Consider the following 27,502-nt stretch of genomic DNA (forward strand, 5'->3'; position numbering starts at 1 on the left):
ATTAACTGGTGAAAGCCTGATTGAAATGGGTCAAAAATAGAGTTGGACTCAAGAAAGTCCCTCAACAGAGGCGTCACAATGGCTTCCAAAGTCTTCATAAGAAAACGAAGGAGATAGGGCAAATGTTTGCCTTAAGGATCCAGGGATGCTTTTTTCAACAGAGGAGAAAAAACCACATGTTTAAGCAACTCCTGTATTAAGCCAGTCTGTAAAGAATGATTGAACACTCTAGTGTGAAGTGATACCAGACAAGGTCCAATAGACTTTAGTAACCAGAGTGGAATCGGGTCAAGAGGGGAGGCGGATCTCAGTGTGCTAACAATTTGATAGACTTGATCCTCTTCTATCCGAGAGAAAGTAAGAAAAGAGTGCTCAGCCTGCGGTAAAGACAGCAAAACAGATGGAGCAGAAGCATCATGGGCTACATAAGAATCTGATATATTAGTGCGTACATGAATGTTCCTCTGAACACACGAGAATGCTCCAAATGCTTAACTGTATTCTTTTTCCCAACTAACAACTAAGAGAAGCAAAACACTTTGTGCCTCATTGCGAGTTTGGTGGAATTAGTGATAACACTAAACTGAATTACTATTACCAGTGCTATCAATGGTCCCTCCACCTAATTACGAGATTGCAGCTACTTACTATTTTGAAGTGCTGTTGCCCTAAATTGGGAATGTTGGAATTACCACCAATGGCAATGCTGCACGCACCATTACCGCCTTTTTCTTAAGCTAAATCTGCTATGAACTTGGGTTCACAAACTCATAATCAGGTCAGCTGGTAAAACAGGTGGCAATGGTACTACTGCTGAATGAATCTATGTTAAAACATCGAACAAATCACTGCGAATCACAAAACATCAAATTTATTTAATGAATTATAACACAGTTCAGTGAAAATAAATGTGGGGGGAGTCCCCCAGCAGGCCCCACCCCCACATCTCCCCACCTTAGTCAATACCCAACCCAACCCCATCTATATATTTGATGAACTATGTTAAAATCTGTTATAAAAAAATGTGATGTTTTGTGATTCTCAGCAATGGTCTTCAATGTGTTGGTATGATACCCTGCTGAACTGTTAATAAGTCCATGTAATGAGTCCCTTTATGTGGTCCTTTTCAATGTTTGGAATGTGTTCTTTTTCTCAGGAATCAGAGTACCCAGCCAAGGTGCTGCTTAACCCAGAACGCTCGTAGATGAGCTAATCATAGTGAACATTATCTGCAGACCATCTCCATCTGATCACTCTCTATAAACATTATCCTCGCAGTCACTGGTAATATATATAGGTCCATGCCCATCACTTGCTTTAGTTGTGGCATCACTCCACCAAATTTTAAGGCGTAGCGTGCATGACATCAACCCATCGCTTTATTTCACATGGCCTTACAGGAAATGGCATCAAACAAATTTCGTCAACAACAATGTTCCATTGAACTTTTTTATTGGCAATCTTTACTGAAGCTCCAGGCTGTATCATGTTATCCAGGAGTAATAACGGGCACAAACATCCAACTATGAAAGCCAGTAAAGCTGAACAAAAGATTGAATTTCAATAGATCCATTGTCTGATTCTTTAGAAGTAGCCGACATGAAATACATGCAGCAATACAGCACACCTGTAATTACGGTACTTGTGGATGTTCAAGAAAGTAAATAAAATAGGGCCTATTTAAATATGATCACGTAAAAGAGGCACAGTAACGTCACTCACTAAATATCCTTCACATTTCTCCCGCTGACTCCCAAGCACCAATCTAGATACTGCTCAGGAATACAAAGTGCTATGCGTCAGGGCCCGCTCCCCAATTCAATTATTTTAGGGCCAAAGATGGCCTCTTACTAAATCGTATCAGTGTACAGACCTGTCTCTGATTAATGCGTGTTACATATCCAGAGGTTCTGCTGACCATCTATTGTCTATTATTAAATCAGACCCTCCTTTTCACCATTATTTAATTAGAAGTAGTGTCTTCTTTTTGTACAGAAAATTAATTAATAATATTAATATTAATATAGAGCAGATGGTGGTTATAGTTTTCCACCATTCACGCCCTAAGAAACCCAGCGTCTGATTAGAAGGCTTCCCTCAAAAGCAAGTCCGTAGATTTGATTTCTTAGGGGTTCTCTTCCAAACGCAGTCACCTGGTGGGACCAATTTAATAAGAGTGAACAAGTCCTGGCCAGGCGAACAAGAGCAGTTAGGTCTTCAAGCTACAAATTAGGAAGCAATTTGCTTATGTTTTCGGTATAGGTATATCACTCCCAAGCAGTCCCTGCTGCAACTTACAGCAGGCAAGTATGGGGTGTTCAAGCAGCTGGTAATCTACCAAAAACTGAAAGTAGATCTGTGACACAAATCCTTGTCCTACCGCAAATCTGTCCCATGGTGGATTTGTTTTTAGAAATTGAAAGTATGCCAATACATTATTTTAGCCTTGATTTTTATTGGCTTTGCGTACAATCTACAATGGAACTGTGCCTCTTTGGAAAAGCTCACAATGGTATAATCATGTGAAGACTCTTTTAGACTGTATCGGTCGGAGCGGCTTACTCCAAGGATCTAGTGTTACTAGTAAGGACCTATGTGATGTAAAAGGAAGTTTTACTCCAAGGATCTAGTGTTACTAGTAAGGACCTATGTGATGTAAAAGGAAGTTTAAAAATCCTACATCTGCATGGCTCATCTGAAAAATTGGGATTACTGTCCAGATTTGAAGGATATATTGTTTATAAGATCTCATTCTTTAAAGAACAATATCTATCTTAATGAAATCGTCTCGCCTCCAAGAAGAATCATGTATTTAAAATACCGCCTCAATATCCTTCATGTGGCTGAATTTACAAGTAAATCAGTCAATATTTTGATCTTTTTGATCATAAGCAACTGAAAATGAGATCCACTTCATATTATTTGCCCATGATACAGCAAGATAAAAAGAAAATGCTTGAACACATTTTTATAAAATATAAAGTTAATTCTGCAATGAACGCTTATGTCCTATCCAAATCAACAGAAGATCTTGAAGTTGTCATTGCAGTTTCTGGCTATATGTCAAAGGCATGGAAGTTGAGAAAGAAAACATGTGTTTTACAAACTGTCCGAATTGCTGCTAACTTTTATTGGTTCTATTATACAATTTAAGTCGATTTTATTATTGAATTGCTGTGAATTTGCATCGGTTTGATTACATATTTTTAAGTCAATTTTACTATCTGTACATGTAAGGTTGAGAGTCAATTGATATGTTTTCTTTTTATCTAAACAGTGTTTGTTTGCGTGTGCTTTTATGGGTAAACTTACTGAAATAAAGTGTGATTGAATTCAATATTCATTGGTCAATGTCTCTCCCTGCTAGGGTTTGATTGGTTTTCCTGGCAGAGATGGGAACCCTGGACCGCAAGGCCCTCCAGGCCCCGCCGGAGTGCTAGTGAGTATAGAGCACCATATCAGCCTGGTCCAGCCATCTCTCCTGTCTCGAGATGTGTTTACATTATACAAGGGGCAATAGATGACTCGGGAATGACTGCACCTGTCCCCTAAGTGTAATAACGAAAAACTGAAATGGTGTTTTTAATATTATTTAAAGAGTAGACTATATTTCAAATCTCTTCTCCTGGGCATTTCGTCAGAAATAATGGTTTCAAATGTATTATCACACTCTTATGCCAGGCCCCTTTTCCTCCATACTCATGGGTTGTCCCGAACTATCAGGAGAAGTGTGCAGTCCCCATTTCTCGAGACACCCCGTGAGTACACAGGAAAGGGGCTATGAACCATTTGTACAGTAGCCACTATGGTTCAAACACTTTTGTATAGGCGCGTTATAAATATCATATCATATCATATGTTGAGTTACTTTTTTTTGTTATAATAAAAAGGCTAAGTATTTGTGGTCTGAAAATATCAATAGCACTAATAAAGGTATTAATGAATTCATCAGGACGATACAAGTAAATTATATAATTCACGGATAGGGCAAAATGTTGCTAAATGACAGGTTCTTAAACCATTGATGTCTGTGCAACATTAATGTATACATACACCTATATACAGTCCCCCCCACACACACACTCACACTCACTTGCCTGCCCATCTCACCAATGTTTGCTACCCCAGACCTCAACTCACCAGCACTCTGTTGTTTCACAGCTAGGTTCTCACTTAATAGATCCTACACATACATGCTTGTACTGGACTTTAGTCCATTCGAGCTTGCTACACCACCCCTCAACTCACTCGCCCGAGGTGCATTCCCCGTGTAGAGCACTCTGTTGTTTCCCTGCTAGGTGCATACTTAATAGATCCTACACATACATGCTTGTACTGGACTTTAGTCCATTCGAGCTTGCTAGCCCACACCTCAACTCACTCTCCTGAGGTGCATTCCCTTTATACAGCACTCTGTTGTTTCCCTGCTAGGTTCATACTTAATAGATCCTATCATGGATGCTGGTACTGGACTTGAGTCCATTCGAGCGTGCTACCCCACACCTGAACTCACTCGCCCGAGGTGCATTCTCTTTATACAGCACTCTGTTGTTTCCCTGCTAGGTTCATACTTAATAGATCCTATCATGGATGCTGGTACTGGACTTGAGTCCATTCGAGCGTGCTACCCCACACCTGAACTCACTCGCCCGAGGTGCATTCCCTTTATACAGCACTCTGTTGTTTCCCTGCTAGGTTCATACTTAATAGATCCTATCATGGATGCTGGTACTGGACTTGAGTCCATTCGAGCGTGCTACCCCACACCTGAACTCACTCTCCCGAGTTGCATTCCCTGTGTACAGCACTCCGTTGTTTCCCAGCTAGGTTCACACTCAAAAATCCTATACATGTATGCTGGTACTGGACTTAAGTCCATTCAAGCTTGCTAGCCCACACCTCAACTCACTCTCCTGAGGTGCATTCCCTGTGTACCGCGCTCTGTTGTTTCCCTGCTAGGCTCACACTTAATAGATCCTATACATACATGCTGTACTTGACTTGAGTGCATTCGAGTTTGCTACCCCACACCTCAATTCACTTTGCGGAGGTGCATTTCCTATGAACAGCACTTTGTGTTTTCCCTGCTAGATTCATACTTAATAGGTCCTATACATGCATGCTGGTACTGGACTTGGGTCCACTCAAGCGTGTTACTCCACCCCTCAACTCACTCTGCAGAGGTGCATTTCCTATGAACAGCACTTTGTGGTTTCCCTGCTAGATTCACACTTAATAGGTCCTATACATGCATGCTGGTACTGGACTTGGGTCCACTCAAGCGTGTTACTCCACCCCTCAACTCACTCTGCAGAGGTGCATTTCCTATGAACAGCACTTTGTGGTTTCCCTGCTAGATTCACACTTAATAGGTCCTATACATGCATGCTGGTACTGGACTTCGGTCCACTCAAGCGTGTTACTCCACCCCTCAACTCACTCTGCAGAGGTGCATTTCCTACGAACAGCACTTTGTGGTTTCCCTGCTAGATTCACACTTAATAGGTCCTATACATGCATGCTGGTACTGGACTTGGGTCCACTCAAGCTTGTTACCCCACCCCTAAACTCACTCTCCTGAGGTGCATTCCCTGTGTACAGCACTTTGTTGTTTCCCAGCTAGGTTCACACTTAGCAGATCCCATACATGCTGGCAATGGATTCCGTGCATTCGAGCTTTCATTGTGTTTTTGATGTCCTTCCTTAAGAATGTTGCATCCTTGTTTTCCAGGGATCTCCGGGTCCTCATGGTGTGAAGGGCGACAAGGTAGGTATCCATTTTAGTGTGTTTATAATCTCAGCATCTGTGATAAACTAGCTTGTTAATGCCAAAATAAGAGAGCTACTGTTCACCATCCATAGACTTTCGGCTCATAGCCTGATGCCTCAAATGTGTGATAAAAGACAGAGGGTACTTTTCATCAACATAGTGTGCAAAAATCATAGGATCCCAGTGAATGGTCGACACTCGTACATGAGGGGAGGCATTCATCATTAGGTTAATGTCATGGTGTAAAAACAACAGAACCCCACTTTCCTATGCATGATTACCACCTCGGTATTGACACAATAACCGGGCAATTCAAAATGAGACCCAAGAGGTTTTGGGAAGTTCCAGCATGGGCAATGCCTTCATAGCAAACGGCTCTGTATAGTTTGTGCACAGGTGATGGCTTCATAGCAAAGGGTTCTGGATAGTTTGAGCACGGTTTATGCCTTCACAGAAAAGGGTGCTAGATATTTTGGGCATAGACAGTGAACTCACAACAAAGCGTTCGGGATAGTATGGTCACACGTGATGACTTCATAGCAAAGGGTTGCAGATAGTGCAAGGCAAGGGTGAAAACTACATAGTAAAGGGTTCTGCATAGTGTGGGCACCAATGATGATGCATGGTAAACGGTTCTGGATAGTTTGGGCACGAGTGATGACTTCAAAGTAAAAGATTCTGGATAGGTTGGGCACCAGTGATGACTTCATAGTAAAAGTTTCTGGATAGGTTGGGCAGCAGTGATGACTTCATAGCAAAAGGTTCTGGGCAGTTTAGGCACCAGTGATGACTTCCTAGTAAAGGGGGTCCCAGATGGTTCAGCATGTGCATTGCCTTCCCTGCAAAGGGTGTGGTATGGTTGGCATGGGCGACAACATCATAGCAATGCATTCTGGGGGCCTTCAATAGTGGGTGCACTGGAGACACTGCTTTGATACCAGCGCTCTTCTGCTACCCGTATTTGCGGCTCTGTCTGGACCCAATGCTACCACTCCAAGCAACCCAGAATGGCATCTGTTCACCAGCGAATTACACTTAATTCATTTTAAATGAAACAAAAAGGAACCTCTATTCATTGGGTGTTACTATGGTACTTGTGTACAGAGCCAATATAGGGTTGGAGCCTCAATTGCCCCTCATCCCCACCATTTGAATAGGAAAAGCTGACACTTGTGTCGTTTTACACCGGAGTTGAACTGTCTGTCATGGGTAATGAATGGCTGGTGTTGGCCAAAGGAAAAGTAAGTGATAGTGTGCTAAGCAACCAGTTAAACCACCACTTCCCAACCTGTTGCAGGAGCAATTATTACAAACATGGCAGAAAACAGAAGGCTGTAGGAGTGCCAGCCTGTTTACATCTTTGCAGACACAAACTGAACGCAATCTCTGAATTGCTTTCCAAGGACAGGATAGTTGCATCCAGGAAACACTGACATTCCAGATTCTTCTTGAATTTAATTTGGAATTCCCTGACTGCGGTTGTGTCTTGACGGAACCATTGAAAATCAGGCGTCATCTTTCATTGTTTAACAGGCTTCTTCCTCCAGTGCAAACAAAGTGGAGATCCACCAATGGGATCAGATTTAACCATATGCTGTTCAGAGGATTACTGGTCCAGCAATCGTATGTTGAAATCTCATTGCTCCAGGAGGGTCACATAATAGCAGCGTAGATAAAACAATAATGATAAACAGTTTAGTTAAACCTTAAGCCTGATCCTTGATTGACACATTTGTGCAACATGACTCCCTTCACCAGACACACAAAGATGGTGCTGGTGAAGGCAGCTATGAAGAACTCATATAATAAAGACTTGTTTCCCGTATATGCTTGCTCCCACTGTATGTATGACTGTAAACAAGCATTACTGTTACTCAATTACATGGCGATGTTCATTGTTTTGCAGTCAAAGTTGTGTAAGGCTGGGTTGTATCCTCCAGGATTTTAATCTGTGACTTGCCGCCTGAATTAAGAACTGCACAGTCACTGCCTAACTCGATGAGCTGTCGCAATAGTTTAGAGCTTCAGTTCACATGAAGATGCCCAAGCGTATCTGATCTAAACATTTTCCTGTTTAGTGTGTCGCCAAGTTAATCTTTGCTTTCCCAGTACCACTGGCCAGCCCCGGCTGCCAGCAGCACCTTTCATACCAAATCCAACTTTATTGGCAATGATGCCCCTCTGTATCCAGGATCAGAAACAGGTATTAGGCCTTAAAACTTAGAAAATGACAAACATATGATCTCACGACCAAGCTTGGTTATGTAGTGGCCGTTAAGTGTACGCAGTGGGATAACGCATTAGGCAAAGGATGTCTTCTGGTCCCCTTTTTAAACATGTCCCTACTCCTTTCCGGCATACGATGCTCAGAATGCTGCACAGGTTTAAGGTTTTAATAAACTAGAAACAACTCTTGCTCCAGAGATTGTCTCTGCGCAAATAACGTGTGGATTCCCTGTTCCATGCAGATGGTTTCCAAACATCACAATCCTGGGTGCACTGTAAAGGAACAAACATCGAGCATGACTTAGTTCCGGAATCAGTTTCCATTGAGAAATCCATATTGAGCAGTATTGCCACTAATGGGTACCACCAAATATTTGAGTTAAAGTCAACCCAACATACGTTTGGTCCTAAACTAAACTTCTGATAAATTAAATATCAAGCAGAACCAAGAAAAACACAAGCAAACGCATCACTCGTTTACTAAGGTTCTTGCTGTTGGATCGATTAACTTGTTTTCTCTTGCCTTGTAGGGAGATCCGGGGGTTGGACAGACAGGTTCCAGAGGAGACCGGGGAGACCCAGGTCCAAGGGTATGTTAAGGTTTTCTGTTGTTGTCATGATGTACTAACCCCCTATTGGTTACACCCTTAAGTGGTAACCCTATTGTGCTCCTTCTATTTTCTTCTTCGTTTGTTGCCAGTGTTCACTGTTGGCCATTCTGTAGATCTCTCGGCTCCTTTGCCCTTTCTCTTCCATCTGCTTTATCATCCTAATCTCTCTTCCCTCTCTGCATGAAGCATCCAGTGGTCCCTGATTTCTACTCACCAGCTGTTATTCTCATTTTTTGCTGTGGATTTTAGGGTGAAGACGGACGCCCAGGACTGGAAGGGGATCGTGGACCAGCTGTAAATAATTTGCTACATTGCTTGCTTTGATGTCGTTTTTCTATGATGGGTGACTCTCTTTTTCTATAGCAATATTTCTGTTTTCGTTACAGGGTGTTCCTGGAAATCGTGGCGAACGCGGCGACAAGGTAAGCAACATGATCATTGGTTGCACGCTATGCACCGTGACGTTACAAGTGAGCAAGAAATAATCATTATGTATTTAAAGACCACCTTTTTTCTGACCGTCTAAATGTTTGGCTGGTATGTGCGTTTTTACTAATGTATCTGAAGGGGGCACAGTCTTCGTTATTAACCTTGTACATGTCCCGCTCCAAATGGAGCCCGATACTGAAATGAAAAGAGATTGGCATTCCAGAAGCAGAAAAGTGTCTTCTCCCTCGCCATTCTCACTTAAGGGTAATACATCTACTTTTAGGACATGTACATGTCCCAGGGATATCCAATGAGTAGGTCTCATTTTAGTCTGTCATGCATTCTTGCAAAGGCCAGTTCCAATCCTCTCATTAATGAGTTTGAAAGCCCTAAATTGCATCGCTGGCAAGAGTTGAGAGAATGTTGGCATTTTGTTCTAACTGGTTATGCCAACGTTCCCGTGATTAGTCCTACGCCGCAACAGGGATGAGAATCCGGTATGTGCCTTTGAGAAATCTTTGACCTTTCAGGGATCACAAAAGGTATCCAGTTTCCGGTGCAAATCTCCATGCACAGTGGTTGTGTGCTCAACCGGATTGTCCACAAGCTTTTTACCTCTTTATTAATCTTTGTGTTGAAGAAAAAATTATTTTAAGGGATACCAAGGTTTCAACCTCTGCAGAGGTAATGGGGAGCCGGCCAAGGTACTCAGACCAGAAATTTGTGGGCCAGAGGTGGATATTTAAAAACAATGCTCAGTCTGTTTTGCGTTCATCTATTGCTCCTTGGTGGTTAGAAATAGATCAAAAGGTTTTCAGGGACTTGGGCATAGCTATAAGACGTTACAGATATGAAAGCAGGACCCATTGGAGCAGATGATGCAAGCAATGGTTGAATAAAGATGCTAGACAAAATATAGAGCAATGCTGATTCCTCAGGGACACCACGGGCTGAGGCTGGGCTGTATGAGGTGGTTTGGCTATGTGCATTTGGATAGGAAGGCCCAGCATCAAGACACAGCAATGCCATATCAAAGAGAGCTGACTGAACCAAAAAGAAAAGAGTGGAGGCTCCGCCTTTGTGCTATTCAAGGCTAATATCATCACTGGGGTGCTTTCCTCTAATTTGCTTGTCGCATGCAAACAGTCGCGGCTCGGGCACAGACTTTAAACGTATATCCAGTGCAAAAAGGGCATAATCAGCTAATGTGCCATGGCCCAAATTTCAGTATGGCCCCACTGGCCTTGTGAGCAGTTAAATGCACGCTTGTTCATGCAGAGGACTCAGACGTGAGCGGATCGAAATTCCAGGATGACGTAGCTGGAAGGCAAGCAAAGCTCATTGCCAAATATTGTGTCAAATGTCCATACTTAAAAAGACGTAATCGAAATTGTAGCTGTCATCTTGAAGTGCTTTTATTTCATTGAGCAAGTGCCATTCAGTTACAGCATAGCAACATCAGTCCTCCTCCTCTCTTGACCTCCATCTTATGCCTACTTTCTAGAACATCAGGAGAGAATCCTCCTTACACAGAAGTCTATCATTAAAAAAACATAATGCAGAGGCTTAGTGAAATCAAGTCATTCACTTTCTGGCCTTTTGGCAGACAGAACGATTTAATCAGGTTGATTCTGTGAAGTTAAAAATGAACAGGTGAAGAGAAAGGCTGGGCAAAACATGACACAGGCTGTACTCAGATTACTGAACCTACAAGGCCTGTGGCTGATGTATTATGCACTGACCTTTCGGCATTCAACATACACAGACAGCCGATGGTATCCTGCTCCCAAATGACTGAGGACGCTAGAATAGCGTTAAGAGTAATCAGGGTGTGAACAATGACTCTATACTGTCTTCAATACATCGATTACTGATGATCCAGAGAAAAACGTATCAAACTTGAGGGTAATCAAACACTGAAATAACAGGTTTAGGCATTGACTCTGAGAACCCATGTGCCTAAATGACTACAGAGGGCCAGGTTTTAAGGTAGGCCCAATTTTGGTAGGGGAGAGGTACCTGCGCAGACTGTGAAGAGGACACACTAGAGAATGGGAATAAGAGTTGTCCGCCTACAACACTAAAAAGAATCTGCAAATATGCATGATCTCCACACTGAAAAGGGAAACAGACATATAGATCGGAGTCGGTGGCCAAAAATTCCTGTAAAACAAAGCTGACCCCAATTTGGTTTGAAATACAGAATGAAGAAGACCAGCATACAGAGATGACTATGGATAATTCTGCAGTGAAGTATAATCCAGAAGTAAGATTCCTAGGAAAGGCATTAAGCAAATGTCAACAATTAAATCACATGTTGACCTGTTCCTCACTAAGAGCTGTAGCTTCCAGAGCAGACCTGGCATTTTTGAGAGGGAAGAAAAATAACCTTTGCAACAAGGGCAATAATAGGGCCCAGAACTGATAATTGCAATCTGATGCTCCTGGGAGTGACTAATGAGTCTTATGTGCATCTCTCAAGCATTGAAACGTTTTAAAATGATTATCAATATTCGGATATTTAGTGAGAGCGGGTCTATCTTAGTGAAGGAAAGAGACCACTTTACAAGTCCTAGAAGGAAACTGCTCCATTGGTTGCCGACATCAGCATGCACACCATTCAGAGGGGCCCTCATAATGCTCAGAACATTTGGAAGGGTGGCATCGAAACACTGGACAGGCAAAAGCAACTGGTAGATCCCGCAGAGAGATGGTTTCTAGATCCAGGTGAGCAACATACGGAAGGAAATCATTTGTAATAGTAGACGTGCATGTCTGCAATTCCCAACTCCTCACTTTAATGGAGGAATGGAACAACTTGAAGACCTAAAGACTTGTATGCTAGACTCCATTCAGGTTTTTGGAATGACTACCACACATGTAACTGCACTTCATTGAATGAATTGTGTTCTCATACATATTCATTGTAGATATCTTGACATCCTGACTGTATTTCGATATACAGTGGATGGAAGAACCAGTCTATTCTTGAAGTGCTTAGATACCTAGCAGTTTAGTCGCTATTGGAATGAGTTGGAATGCAGTGTATTCCATAAGTGGTGCTTGGAACTCTGCATGAGGGTTGCTGCAGCATTGCACGTATGTTGCACTACAGTAGCCACTCATTATAGTCTGCTGGATGTAAAGATAATATTTTATTTTTTAGAAAATGTAAGGGACTATGAACATGTTTTCACATGCTTTTTCTTTTAAAACAGGGAGAAACAGGACTTGCAGGGCAGAAGGGTGACAAGGTGAGTGACATGTCCACTACTACTATGGATTAAATGCAGCCTTTTGGCAAGAGGCAGACTGGCCTTGGGAATTCCTCACATTCTGCTGTCTAATAAAAATCGCTAGGACTAGGGCTAAATCTGTCAGTCCCACGACATTCTTGTCTGAAGAGAGAGAGAGACAGAGAGAGATAGAGAGAGAGAGAGAGAGAGAAAGAGAGGGAGGGAGAGAGAGAGAGAGAGAGAGAGAGAGAGTGTGTGTGTGTGTGTGTGTGTGTGTGTTTTGTGATTGAGCTTGTGGTTGAAGTGTGAATGATTTTTTAAGTCAGATTATAAAGGAAGCACGGAACTATGGGCTCTGTTATATGCCAATCGAGTGGAATAACTTGTCTAGGTTAGTGAGTAAATGAGGATCAGTGAGCAAAGGGAATACCTAGCGGATATGTGGGTAAACTAATATGAGATCTTGAGGGCATACTACGCTATGAAGAATCTAGTATTGCCCGATCACACTCTTGAGCCCCTCAGGTTTCCAACTTTGCTTTGCGTACTAACTTAAAATTCTCCTAAGCAGCCTCGAAAACACAACCCAGTTACTGCAAGACTTTAGGACATGCCCTCCTCCTCCCGCGTGCAGAACCATTGTCCACCTAAGAGAACTGGCATGCACTCAGGCTGTCAGAAACCATTCTTCTTCATTCTCTCCCTCGGTAGCACCTCTTCCCCTTTTTCCCATTCTTTTATCTTTCATGCTGCTCATGGTATCTCCTCCATCAGGCCTAGTTCTGAATACCCCTGGCTGGGCACTGTATGTCACTCCAGGGAAATGCCAGGGCACTCGAAATCTACAAAAGTGGAGATTTGGCACAGTATGAAAGCAGATTAATATAACATAGGCATATGAATGAACTATTTATTGAGAGAATTAGTGCCCACAGATATTCATTACTAATGCTATGTTTATAAGGCAGTCTGTTGTCATTTGCATCAAGTTGAATCAGGTGTGTCCTCTGCCTGGTGCACACTCTCAGCTCACTAGCCTACCTATATCCATGCTGCCCATAAATGCATATCATTTGTTGTGACTGTATTTCCTTCACTTTGTTATTGTGTTTGGTACACTTGTTCATTTACAATGTCTGAAAGAATGCTGAAGTGGCTGAAAGCTGTATGTTGCTTCAATACAAATCACAGAAAACAATACTGATTGTATTTGATTTGTCACCCCTTTCTTCTCCTACCTTTCTCCCTATACTTAATTACATTCATTCCTACATGCCTCTGTCTACACTTAGCCAATGTTTATCCGCACTTGTTTCCTCTTGGTTCTCCCTATCATTCCTACTATCCCTCACATGGTGTTCGGCACCCCTCTCTCTTCAGGGCTTTGCTCTGAGGTAGGCTTGCGGCAACATGTTGGCACCAGGCAAGACACTGAAGCAATGTATTGATTTCTGTTTGCAATTGCACAAGACTATGCTTGCTTCCGATTACTGAAGTTGCTGCATGTTACTCACTGTTTGCAGGGTGACACTGTGACAGTCGAAGGACCTGCAGGAGGCAAAGGAAACCGCGGAGAGCCGGTAGGTGTGCATGACATGCGGGAATTCCTATCTGTCTCACTGTCTCAGATAGGGTGACCTATTTCTTTGTTGTTTAAATCTTTTTATTAGGCTGAACAAATAGGAAATGACACAGAGAAATCATCTATGCAGATATAAAGCAACACGTGATTTAAAGTGAAGGTGTTACTAAATAGTCCAAGCCTCCAAAATAGTTAGAAGGCCCACTTCAAACACAAAGAAGGAAAGAGGGATTCATGAAAAAGATGGAATGTGGGGGTGCAAAAGAAAGAAATGGGGGAAGGTCAACTAATAGAGGTGGGAATCCACAGAGCAAAAGGAAAAGATCAACGGGACACAGAGGCGTTGCTAGGGGGGTGGGGGGGCTCAGGGGGCCATAGCCCCAGGTCTTTTGGTTGTAGCCCCGGATAGAAACTCAGGCCTAGCTAGCCCCGAGTCCCGAAAGTGCCAACACTAGTGTTGCACCGGATCTTTTCCAGACTTAGTAACACCCCTGATAGCACAACCTCAATGAAAAGCTCTCCATCATCATAACTTTTCAGAGTGAAAGAATATCTATTACAGCCATCTTGATAGTACTTTAATGAACACAGAACAGAGAGTCCTCTCCACCGCACCCAAGTGCAGACAAACCCACCAAAAAACAGGCCTCGGTCTCATCCGCTTCTGTAAAGATCTGTCACATCCCCCTGTATTTGCCCTTTAGGGTTTGCCCCAGGGATGCTGCCACTCCACGCACTTCTTCTGCAAGTGCCACACATTCCGATACTTGGTCATAGATGAGGCATGCTAATGCAGAAATAAGAAGATCCAATGGTTCAATGGCGGCGGCCTTCCCCAAGGGCTTCTTCAAATATGCCTGAGTATTTAACTCCATCGGCCCAGCATCCATGCCTTGGGATGACACAGCCCACCTCATAGAGAGGTGGAAATCCTGTAATATGTGAAAAGACTTACCACTGTTAAAATAATCCACCATTATGTTTAGAAAAGATTGTTCATAGCAGTTAAGACAGAATTCCTATTTTGGAGATTCTAGGGCCACTTCTTACGACCCCAAAACATGTTGCCTCCTCCTTTTCCTTTTTGGATCTCTGACATCATGTTGCTGGCCGGACGGACTTCTGCTGAAGTCCCTCTGCCACTGCACACGTTTTCACTCTAGTAGAGTATATGGTCCTAGGTTGGTCATATGGCTCCCGTCACAAGTGTGCTCCGTAAGCACCCAATTTTTGTCCTAGGGTAATTCTATCACCCTACGGTGGTTTCATGGCATAGTCTGCTGGGAGCCTATTGTGGATCACTGTTTCTGAACTCGTGGAGAATTGAATCCAAGAGAGAATACCGAATTCTGATGATTCCCCGCAACAAGGAGCTACTTAAAAGAGACAATCATCCCAACAATAAGACTTACTAGATACCTAACCATAAGGTATTAAGGTTAGTCCATTAAAATAGTCCTTATGGTTAGACTAATATAAACCTCCTGATGACCCACTGAACACACAGTGGTGACACACGTGTTGAGGATAAGACTATTACCGTTTCAAGATATGCACCATATTTGTATGCAATGAGAATAAAAGTTAAGATTTAAATCAGATCTCAAACTGAAAAATTGGATACAACTAAGCACCTTTCCAAAGGGAATATATGTGATACAATCAATGATACGTCATTTGGATTGCATTGCCAGAATGGAATAACAAAAAGGCAACGTAAAAATGAATTAAAGAGTTTACATCACCCTTATGAATTAAAGTGATTTTTTGAATCATAAAAGCTGGCGCAAACTGCATGATCGTTTTTGAGCAAAGATGTGTAATGCAGTTTTTTCTGCGCCAAATATGAAAACCATTTTACTGCAATGAGCCTTTCTGGTAGCCATTATGGTATACCAATGTGCTTTTCTTTTTCCTGCCCCCATCATTTTTATTTTGTGGCTTCCTTTATTCTAGAGAACTGCAAGGTAAGCTTAGAATTACTGTTCTGCCCATGTGAGTTCTTCAAGGCCCACATGGCAGCCTTCATATTCGTTTTGACTGGTTTAGACCAGTCTAGATCCCTGAGGTTCCCCTCTCACATTGTGTGGGGGTGGTCATGCTGAATGGCAGTTCTATTGGCCAGCCAGAATGATTAGTCATCTGACACGTGTGTCCCTTTTGTGATTGGTGGACTGGCTTCAGAGTAGACACTTAAGGGTTCTCTCTGGTCCTGCTGCTTGATATTTCGAAAAAGCAGGTCTTCTGACCACTGGCGGAGTTTCCAACAGAGTTCCGCCGTTTGTGCATTGGGCTCCCATCTGGCTATACTGGCTGGTTGCAGTGGGTTAGGCACATTGTGATTAGGGTTTTCTGGTGCTGCCAGTCTGGGCCAGGCTTCCTGTGTTCACCTGCTGACTACACTTCGTTGATCAGCCATGCCGTCCTTGCTGGACCATTTCAAAGCTGTTTTACCACCGCTGCCCGCAGTTTTCCGACAGAGTATTCCTCCTTGCTGCTGGCAGTTTATCATTGCCTGGACAAGAAGTGGGCCTCCACTGTCTCAACTCATATGCTCCTTGGTCCATCATGCATCTCCTCCACCCATTATCCCCATGCTGCGATCATTCATTGCTGGGCTGTCACCCTCCTTTGTCCACTTACCCGCAAGCGTCTATATTCACAGGCTCCCTTGCTTTTCTCGAGTCCTCCTCAATGCTATTTTCACTGCTGGCTCGTGTGGCCCAGTCGTGGAAGTACCTTTGTTCTTCTTTTCTGTCATGGGGTCCTTTGCCCCAAGGTTCAAGACTCTGGGCACTGGATCCTGTAAACCACACCTAGGAAAGAAGCCATGTACTTAGTGGGTTGTTCGACCTCGCTAGAACCAAATTTTAGGGGACAAACATTGTGAGAACCCACCTTGGGTCCTGGGGTGTTTATTTACTTGAGTTACTTGCCCTCAGGAGCCTTACTGCTTTGCTACAGGTATAGGGTCTAAAAAATATAACAAGAGTGGGTTGTGCCTTTTAGACATTGCACTGTTGTTGTGCAGGCACTAGGGATTTTTAACTGTATGTTTGAATGTCTGTTTCTCTTTTTCTCCCTTCCCCGCCCTATCCTGCTGTGCACCTGTTTGTGATAGTTGACCCACATTCAAGTATATACAGCATCTTTCCTCCCCAGTCCGCACTCTGTCACCACCTGTCGTGCTCCAAATTTGGGCTTATTCATCTCCAATCAGGACAAGGATGGGGAGCAACATCAGCAAAAGTGTTGTGCCTTATGTTAGGATGCACACTCCTCCCAACCACAGCTGATAAAACCACAGCTGCCATTTAATCCTATGGGTGGAGGGATGCCATGTGTGAGGAGGTAGAGCGCTAGCTGCGGACACATTTTAAGAGCTGCTGCATCTGGAGGCCAGTAAAGGGCTTGAGGTAGAGAGGTGTGTGTGCATGGGTGTGTGTGTGTGTGTGTGTGTACATTTTAGGGTCTCAGCACTACTACATTAAGCCTCTTGGTGAACTGAAGCCTTTTTTTAATGTTTATTCTTACTATAATACTATACCTTGCAAACATTACTAAGCATTCAGATATATTTACGTTGCATATGGGCATTGTTTAATCACTCTCAAATTACAACACATTTTGAGATGGAGGTGTTGCTGCATGAGGACTCTCGCTCCATAACAACTTTATTGTCACATGTTGGTCTATTGCAATTCAAAAGTGATTCAACGCATAATACGAGGTGTCCTGGCAGACCCTCCTAGAGTCATACATGTCAGTGATAATATTTGCATCGCTACATTGTCAGTACAAGAACCCTTGACAAGGCTTGCAGGGGTGTTCAGGCAGCTGAGGGAACATGGGCTTACTCGAGGTGTTCAAGCAGTGGAGGGAACATGGAATTACTCAAGGTGCTCAAGCAGCTGAGAGAACATGGGTTTACTCGAGGTGGTCAGGCAGCTGTGAGAACATGGGCTTACTCGAGGTGTTCAGGCAGCTGAGGGAACATGGGCTTACTCGAGCTGTTCAGGCAGCTGTGGGAACATCGGCTTACTCGAGGTGTTCAGGCAGCTGAGGGAACATGGGTTTACTCGAGGTGTACAAGCAGCTGAGGGAAGATGGGTTTACTCGAGGTGTTCAGGCAGCTGAGGGAACATGGGTTTACTCGAGGTGTTCAGGCAGCTGTGGGAAGATGGGCTTACTCGAGGTGTTCAGGCAGCTGAGGGAACATGGGTTTACTCGAGGTGTTCAAGCAGCTGAGGGAACATGGACTTACTCAAAGTGTTCAAGCAGCTGAGGGAACATGGGTTTACTCGAGGTGTTCAAGCAGCTGAGGGAACATGGGTTTACTCGAGGTGTTCAGGCAGCTGTGGGAACATGGGCTTACTCGAGGTGTTCAGGCAGCTGAGGGAGCATGGGTTTACTTGGGGTGTTCAAGCAGCTGAGGGAACATGGACTTACTCAAAGCGTTCAAGCAGCTAAGGGAACATGGGTTTACTCGAGGTGTTCAAGCAGCTGAGGGAACATGGGTTTACTCGAGGTGTTCAGGCAGCTGTGGGAACATGGGCTTACTCGAGGTGTTCAGGCAGCTGAGGGAGCATGGGTTTACTTGGGGTGTTCAAGCAGCTGAGGGAACATGACTTACTCAAAGTGTTCAAGCAGCTGAGGGAACATGGGTTTACTCGAGGTGTTCAAGCAGCTGAGGGAACATGGGTTTACTCGAGGTGTTCAGGCAGCTGTGTGAACATGGGCTTACTTGATTTATTTTGCTACATCTTGCAGAACTTTGGCATCTCTGCTATCTCTGAAAAGGTTTTCAATATCTAGGCGACATCAAGCTTCTTGGGTATGCTGGATTTATTTTTGTGGATGCTTCATACAAGATCTGGAGGCAATAACTGAGCCTGTCCGGCAGCTGATTCACAAAGTCTGCACACCGGAGTAGCCGGGAAAGAGCAGGTAGCTTTTGAGAACACAAATTTGGCTGTGGCACAGAACACCATAATGACGTTTTTTAATCCATCCGTCGTAATGGAAGTAGTGGTATATGCCAGGCCATCCGGATTGGGTGCTGTGGTGGTACAAATAGATGAGGCGGATGCCGTCGTCCCCACTGTGTATGATAGCAAAGCTTTCAAACCTACAGAACAGAGGTATTCCCACATCAAGAGGAACGTTCTGGCAGTGCTGTGGGGATGCAAACATTTTCATTTGTACATTATTGGCCATCTAGTCCAAGTGGTTATGGATCACAAACCCCTTCTCCCTATAATTTCGGGATCTGCACCTGTGCATCTGTGTGCATTGAACGCTGGTTGTTGCAACTAATAGAAATCAGAGTGTCTCTGATATATCGGGCGGGCACTGACAACCCAACGGATTGTCTTTTTAATGTATCTGGCAGAGCACTCTGAAACTAAAGGAATAACTGAAGAATGGGTTGAGCAACACATAAACTTCATGGCTCAATCAGCCATACCATTGTCGATGTCATGGCTTGCCATCGCCAAAGCCATCAAGAATGTTGAACGCCTGCAACTAATCATGGCCAACCTGGAAATACTTTTTGTAACAGATATCACCCTGCACAGAATATGTAGAGTTCCATCAGGAATCTTCAGAAGGCCTCCTATTATGTGTTTCTAGGATTGTGGTGCCCTTGGCATAGATCGCCATGGCAGTCACCAACAGGAAGTCAAAACCAAGGCCTGCATGAAGGAGAAGCCGTGCATTTCCGGGGTTGGCACAAAAAGTGGAGGAGGCCACTGCGGCACATATGTGCTTTTAGGCTTAGACAGAATTACAGCGTCAGCCCTAATCCTCTCCTGTGCACAGAGCGAGGGATCATGGCAAGATATAAGTATAGACTTTGGTGCCAAACTTCTGGTCCAACACATTGGTTTTGTCATAGATAGGATTTAGAGATACCCAGAGACGGAACTCCTCTCTTGCACTTCTGCAGCGGTGCTGCTACCCCTGCTGGACAGGATGCTGCTGGTAGCTTGCCTGGCACACTTTAGTCAGACAATGGGTCCCTGTTTCAAAAAGCTGAAATGAAAGCCTTCTAAGAGGCCCATGGAATAACTCATAAGCATAGTACATCATGCCAGCCAAGAGCCAATGGCAATGTGGAACGCTTCATGAGGATTGGTAGTAAAAGCTGCGCAGCCAGGGTGAACTACTTGTGGCACATTGTGCAGGTTTCTGACAGGATACGGCAGAAATCGGCACTTGGTCACCAGGGTGTCCCCAACTCATGCCTTCAGGGGGAGGCAAGTGTGTTCCATTGTCCCAGGGCATACCTTGTGAGTGCCCCCACAGGTGATTAGTGTAGCAGTATGACAGTGGAAGGGTAAAGAGGGTACATGATGAGGAATGCTTGATCCAAAGGCGAAGATGGGTGATTCTGTGCTGATCCAATACAGACACCCCGCCCACCCATTATGTATGCCATTCAAAACATACCCCTGGACGGTAACATGCATAAATGGTACCATGGTGACTCCCAAGGTTGCAAGGTACAAAAGCTGGCTCCACAAGGTGCCCAGCATGGTAGGCTACCCGCTGCAAGAGGATGATCACTTAGAGGCATCTGATGAAAGCAACACCACTGCAAAGAGGGCCTGCCAGCAACAAAGATCTGAGGAGGTGATGCAATCACGGCTGTCCCGCAGTCGCCCATCAACCAAAGGTCCCACCAAGAGCAGGATGATCCCAGAAATGAAGTTGCAGGAACTCGGCTCTCCAGCAAATTGTCAAGGAAAACCCCCAAGAGGACTGTAGGAGTATATGTTGCTATATGACTAATAATAAAGGTAAACAAGTGTTTGCTGAATTTGGAGGGATGGTGTGATGTAAGACAAAGACATTCTATGTTATGAACATCACAAGCACATTGGATACGCAGTGACGCGGTCAGCCACACTGGGTATGTTTGAATACACAGTGGTAACACAGAGGGGCATACAATATCTCTGTGTTGTGTGGGTCTTCTGTAGCAAGCTCTCTTAGGTTCCCCTTCAGGGACCACTGCATTCAATGATAGGCTCAATAGAGCTACAAGAATATCTATAAAGTGTTGAACTGCAGGGTTGCTCCATCATTTGAGCGTAATTGTACTTTACAGTAGAATCACACACACACTTACCTCCTTGTCTGCGTGAATCAACTAGATCATTCTACCATTTTTGGGACTCAAAAGTTGGCTCTCAGGTACACACGTTTAACTAAAATTAGGCATGAGGTCTAACTCCAGTCATCTGGTTTAGTCCAACAACATAGCAGCTTTCTGTTGCACTTCTTGTGGAACATCTTTCTATTTAATGTCCTGTTTACCTTCCTATCTCACTTCCTGTTTACCTTTCTATATAACTTTCTCTGTAACATTCTGCGTTCTTCCTGTTTACCTTTATGTACAGCCACCCATCTAGTTTCCTGTATCACCCATGTCCACCTTCCTGTGTATCTGACCCTTGACCTTCCTGTATGAATTTCTGTGTAACTCCATTTTTGCTCTGCAGGGAGAGCGTGGATTGAAGGGATCTGAAGGAGAGAAGGGAGACAAAGGAGACCAAGGAATTACTGGAGAAAAGGTAAGGACACCAACGTAATAAACATTAAAGTGTAAACATGGTTCATGCGGCGTCTCTTCTCGTCGATATGGGGGAATTGACATAATAATTGAAAATTCAGACACCAGATGATTATAATTAAATATCAGGGGATCCTATGTGGTTACAAAAGTCATGTACGTTGAGAGATGAGCTTTAACATGTGTGTCCATTGGGGTATCTGGTATAGGAAGTGTACATCCTCTGAACTTCTGGAATATACATAACTTACTTTAGCACAACTTTTATCGATTGAAGGTCCTCGTGGGTTTTGGAGAAAGCTGCCAACATGGGTGGATTCGTGGGAGCATCAAGAGCAGAGCAGGGGTTGCTGTTAGTGTGGCAGACTGCTTTATCTTTGCTTAGTCCATCTGCTTTGTGTGCATGTGCACTACCTTGGTACATCATTCCTCATTGGTTACACATGCAGATGCCCCATCAGTTCCACATGTAACTTGGCACCGATTGTCATTGATTGTATATGTGACCTGGTGCAAGATTCCTCATCAATTGCACATGTAACATGACAGAAGATTCCTCACTAGCTGAACATGTAACATGACACAGACCCTCACGTTTTGATACAATATTCCTCTTTGGTTGCACATGTAGAGACCCCATTGGTTGAACAGATAACTTGGCACATACCTTTACCGTTTACACATGTACTTAGCACCAAATTCTTTAATCAAATGAACATGTAACTGGTAACTACTTTGATTTCAAACTTCTCTTTCATATGGTTACTCTTTCATTCCTTTTTGTTCTCTTTGTGTCTTATTTTACTTGTACTTCTCTTTCTCCTTTCACAAGGTAACTGTCTCCAACACTTAGGATTGTCCCCTTGACTTCCTAGGTTCTCAATATCTATTTCACAGTCTCTGGTTTCACTTTGGGCTTGGCCTTATTCTCTGTTTCAATCTGCTCTTCAGGTTTTCCCCTTTCACAATATTTCTCATCTGGTAATGTCTCAGGTTTTTCTCCTTGTCTACTTTGTGTAATAACCTTCCAGTAAGGATTATCATTCCATGTTAATGCGTTATCTCGACTGGGAGGAGTATGAGCATTCCAGTAATGATTCAGTAATGATTCTCTTTCTCTTCATTCAATTTCAATATCTAATCTCGACTGGGACGAGTATGTGCATTTCAGTAATGATCTTCAGTCCCCTTCCCCGGTTCCCCTTACCTGTCGTGCTCAAGGAAAACATCACCAGGTTTGTCGACTGGCTGGGACCTTCTCTTCAACTTGGTTAGGTTGGCCTCTCAGCATGAGGGTAATTTTAGCAGGGGACAAGTGTGTTTGTCCCCTCCAACTTTTGTGGCACACCATTTTGTCCCCCTCATTTGGAAGGGGCCCCGTTCCTGTAGATGTCATGTCCTCCCAACATTTTCAACAAAGTTACTCCACTGCGTCTCGGAAGTCTTCCGGTATTCTTCTTTCCTGTTGTATTATATACTCTCTTCCCGGGTATCTCGTTTGCCGATATGTTCTGTGTTGAGTCAATGAAAGTGGTGTTGGTGTCGTTCGCGGACCCACTGCTCCACCACTGTTCTTTTGTGGTCACGCCACCACTTAGCTTTCGTCTGGGATATGGAGGCCTCGCATCAGTCTTAGCTTCTCTCCTCTCTTCACCGTCCCTATGCTGTGCATCTGAAGCTTCACTCTGTTTCCTCTCAGGTACAGGATGCTGCGTTTCCATCTTCTCTTGAACATACCCCTGTGAGCAAATTCGTAAATCGCGGGCTCTGTCCCTTCCCAGACTCTGCCTCTTACATTTCTATGGGACCTCGCCGGTGCAGTCTCGCAGTCCTTTCTCTCTGTTTGGTTTATGCTCTTTATCCCTCCATAGACCTTTTTCCTCGTCACAGTACAAGGTTGTTTTTCCTTCAAAGGGATAATCAGAGTTTCTTGATAACAATAACTTATTTTGGTATGTTCTTCATACCTTTATTCACTGGATGTTTATGGAGCTTTATTTATATTGATATGTTTCTCAGGGGGTTGCTCATAGGAACAGGAGTCCTTGTCCCCAAAGGGGGAGTCTTTCCCGGTGAGGTCCTGCTTGTCTCTACTCCTTAGGGAAGATATTATGGAGTGGGCTCACCTCCCTTGCCTCAAAGGGAAAGCTCCAGCATGAGAAAAAGTGACGGATTCCTTTGATTCGTCACAAGGGCCAGTTGATCTTATGGATGACTGCCACTCCACCTCAGGTTTTTCGTGTTTTGTCAGTTTGTTGGATATAGTATGATGGTTTCTGTGCATGTAAAAGTGCATCCCGAATCCACAAATGGGGTGCTCTTTTAAATGTGCAGAAATAAGGGTCTTGCCCCTGCGGCTGTTGTGACCAGGTGCAGGGGGATGGGCAAATCATGACAGAGTCCTTTCTGGCCCTGTCCTGATTTGTTTTTGAAGCATGACAGCCACCGTTTCAACAGCGACTGTCACACTTAAATTTAAATCGTCCAAAAAGGGACGGGAATGCTTATTTTTGCCAGACATTTCACAGAGACGGAAAGTTTAACGGCCTGTCTTGGTGAAATGCAATCCCTGCAACCACGTGGTCGCTGGGAACCTGTTACACACACTCCTGACACTAAGGTATCCAAGGGGGCTTGACAGCACCTCTTTGCGCTACAGTCCAGCCTCTCCAGGAATGCTCAGGTCCCCTTTGTGAATAAGTTGACCTGGGCATGTCTGAAAGCTGCGCAAATTAAACTAGTGCATTATCTGTTTTTTGTGAATCTGGCCCACGGTAGCCACACAGATACAGCAACAGTGCCTGTCAATTTAAACATAAACAAAGAATAGAAATCAGCAAATCTTCAGATGCAGTGAGGTGGAATTGTTTTCTCCACTAGGAGCTCTATGCAAGTGGCCGGATCTACACCTGTATGCACCACCTCACTCAGAAGTGTTGTCTTTGCCCTCAGGGAGGCTCGGCCACAAATAACTGGCGTTGATGGTCGAAACTTAAGTTCACGGCAAATTAACATATTAGAACATATCTGTTACTGTTTATTAATTGGAAATAGTGGACTAATATGACACCAGCCAAACAAAAATGAGAGCATCGGTTAAGACTTGGTTTCTCTCAAGATGCAAAACTACTAATTTGTTGCGTCAACATTATTTGTCAAAACAAAAAGTTGATGGCTGAAAGGTCTTTAATAAATCAGTGGGACGGATATGCCCAGACATGTGTCCCTTGCCTGCTAGTCCTAGAAACCCAAGCTACTCCTCACTGATGAGGCCCAACAAGGCCGAACATTTTCCGGGGATGCTTGTGGTTTCCTGTAGAAGTGATGTGATCAAGCAGTTTGTGCTGCACTGACCCTTATGGGTTCGGACCAAGCCTGATTTTTATATGGGGGTTTCCCCTTTTGTAATGGCTTGGTAGACAAAGAACGATGGTCTGGAGGGTTGCCCAGAGCAATGCCAGAGGTTAAGCTTAATTTTAAATCTTCCAGCCATCACCTCTTTTGTTTTTCTCAAAATGATTTGTCATCATATGTTTGTCTAGTTGTGGTGATTGGTAACACTGGGATAAGTGTTGGGTTTACACATGGAGTGATATGAGTGTGCGTGTAAGATCGATGTTACATGTTTAACAACTATTTCACCTCTGTTGAAGCATTTTTATATGTATGATATATGTGTGAAGATTTTTTAATTCATGTTTACTAATAATTGGACCGTATTAAAAAGTATGTTTGTCCATTTACTGTGTATTAAGGGTTTCCGCTTTTTTCAGAGCTATAAGTAGGCTTTTCTTTGAGGCTATATTTCTTTATAAATTCCATTGATTTAATCCATTAGATCCTCAGTTCATTCACTATTTGGGCTGCTCACTTGTGCCAAGATACATAAGCACCTAATGAGGCATCTTGTGCCATTCTACACATTCAACATAAGAGGAATACTGTGCCATGTTAAATATTCAATTGATGAGGAATTGTGTGCCAGGTTACATATGAAACCAGTGAAAATCTGTGCCAAGGTACATGTGCAACCAATGAGGAATATTGTATCAAGTTACATGCACCAACAGCGGGGATCTGTGTCATGTTACATGTTCAGCTAGTGAGGAAGCTTGTGCCGTGTGTGAAGGCATCATGAAGCAAGACACAGACAACAGACTCAAAGTTCAAAATGAAATGCTTTATTAACTCAGATGTCAGGATGGTTGAACTAACTCGCCCTATGCTAAGGTGGGATATCCCTAACTGAATAAAACTAAGGAAAGTGTGAGTCAGTAAGTTCAACTTAAAAGTATGTGTCAAAAACCTATCCTTGCCCTCACAACTAAAGCTACACAATGTGTAAGGATGGCAACAATAAAAGAAATGCTGCTCAAAACAAATTCTGAGCTTCTTCCAGCTCCCAGCTTCCCTCTCAGCTTCCCTTCCCCCAAGTTCAAGAAAGTTTCCAAAAAGTCTCGAGATTACCTTTCTCAAGTTCAAACCATTCCACCAATCCTTGGGGCTCCCTTCCCCAAGTACAAGGCAGCACAGTTCCACAAATCATCAGCGTTCCTTTCCCCAAGTTCAAGGTAACACAGTTCCAAAGAAAAGGGTATTCAGGCTTCCATCCTGAAGACAGTATTACAGTTCATCAAGTCTCAGGGTTCCCTTTCCCAAACCTTCAACTTGCCAAATCATATTTAGTTGCAACTTTTCAATGTTCAGCACAACTCCAGATCAACTTGACACTCCTTCTGGATTGAATTAACAGTCTACTGGAACCATTCTTTTTGGGTTTTTTCAACAATGTCTTTATTTTTTACAATTGAGGGTTCCCTGCTCTAGGCGGAGTTGTCAGACCATACAGTCCACCCATTACAGGTCACACAACCAGGATCCCTAGGCTCTTCAGCCCACACAGGTTCTTCTGTATGTACCCCTGTGTACAGATTCACACTCACTCACCTTCTCCTTGTCGGGCTCTTGGCTTTATGTGTAAGTTCATACTATCTTGGCTTCTCCTGGTTTGCCTCTTGGCTTGGCCACAATGTGTCACATATCCTTCGCCAATCATGGCCTTGCCGTACTGTATTCATGAATAAAGTGCACTTCATGGTGGTTTTATTTCGTCCCCACCTTTCCGTCATGCTCTTTTGGAAAACCTTCACACTTGCTCTCTAGTTTCGTATCTTGCTTTCATATGGGCACTTTCACATTTATCTTTCAGCCAATCGTAGCTTTGCCCATAAGGTTTTTCTTCAGTTCTGTATTAGATTTCATTCATTTAGTATTCAATATTAGCAAAGATTTATTTTCTGCTGAATTTCCATTTGACTCATGGATTTGGGTTTATTTCACTTTGTACGTTTCATTTGCTTAATTCGGCATTCGCCTCACTTCTAGGCAGCCCTTAGGAGCGCCCCTGGCTTCGAATGACATTCCCTTTCACTCACTGGTCTTCCGCGTTCCTCTCGGGCAGCTGAATCCCCCCTCTTCTGCTCCGCCTGTTGGTTTGCTTGTGACCGTGAGCCTGCTTGCACTTCATATGCTTCTCTGCACTCGTCGAGAGTTCTGCTTCCCTTCCGCAGACGCTGGCAGCAACTTTGTTTCTTCTTCTTGACCCGCAGCTCCAGCTGTGGATTCCCAACCACAGAGGCTCCCAAACCTGTGGAATCCGAATGGCCCAACTTGCTCTAGGGTGCACAGGTCTTTGTGATCTTCTGCCAGCATTCTGGCCTCCCTGCCAGGCCCTTCACGGCTACCTCCTTTCGAACAGGATCCCCTGCTGGTCCCTCCCACACAGGCCTCCCTACTTCTCTTCCTTCTGCGCTTTTACTCTCTTCTGATACACCTGCACCCCTCCATGAACTTAAACAGATCGTACTCCCCCTACGCATGTGAAAGGTCACACGCTTGGCCTAGTCCTCACTTCTTGCCCGATTCACTCATGCTCAAACCCCCTGCCCCTCGATTGGACAGACCATGCCGCAATTCACCATCTCATATCGCACTCAAGGAGCCCATGCAAATGTCAGGCCAAATGCCTGCTTAATGTGCACCGATCCTTCAAGCATGTCCCACTAGACA

At 43.9% G+C, this 27,502-nt stretch overlaps 1 protein-coding gene across 1 annotated transcript in view; it reads left to right on the forward strand.

Annotated features, from left to right (window-relative positions):
* COL7A1 (collagen type VII alpha 1 chain) overlaps positions 1 to 27,502 on the forward strand; it is a 782,081-nt gene that overhangs the window by 659,548 nt on the left and 95,031 nt on the right. The window contains exons 100-107 of the mRNA XM_069646196.1: positions 3,368 to 3,439; positions 5,732 to 5,767; positions 8,527 to 8,586; positions 8,857 to 8,901; positions 8,994 to 9,029; positions 12,255 to 12,290; positions 13,796 to 13,852; positions 21,363 to 21,434. Of these exons, the coding sequence (XP_069502297.1) occupies positions 3,368 to 3,439; positions 5,732 to 5,767; positions 8,527 to 8,586; positions 8,857 to 8,901; positions 8,994 to 9,029; positions 12,255 to 12,290; positions 13,796 to 13,852; positions 21,363 to 21,434 (414 nt within the window). The remainder of the gene's footprint in view (positions 1 to 3,367; positions 3,440 to 5,731; positions 5,768 to 8,526; positions 8,587 to 8,856; positions 8,902 to 8,993; positions 9,030 to 12,254; positions 12,291 to 13,795; positions 13,853 to 21,362; positions 21,435 to 27,502) is intronic.

The sequence above is a fragment of the Ambystoma mexicanum genome, chromosome 2p, assembly GCF_040938575.1.
Source record: "Ambystoma mexicanum isolate Mex_15411 chromosome 2p, UKY_AmexF1_1, whole genome shotgun sequence".
In the NCBI taxonomy this organism is placed as follows: Eukaryota; Metazoa; Chordata; class Amphibia; order Caudata; family Ambystomatidae; genus Ambystoma; species Ambystoma mexicanum.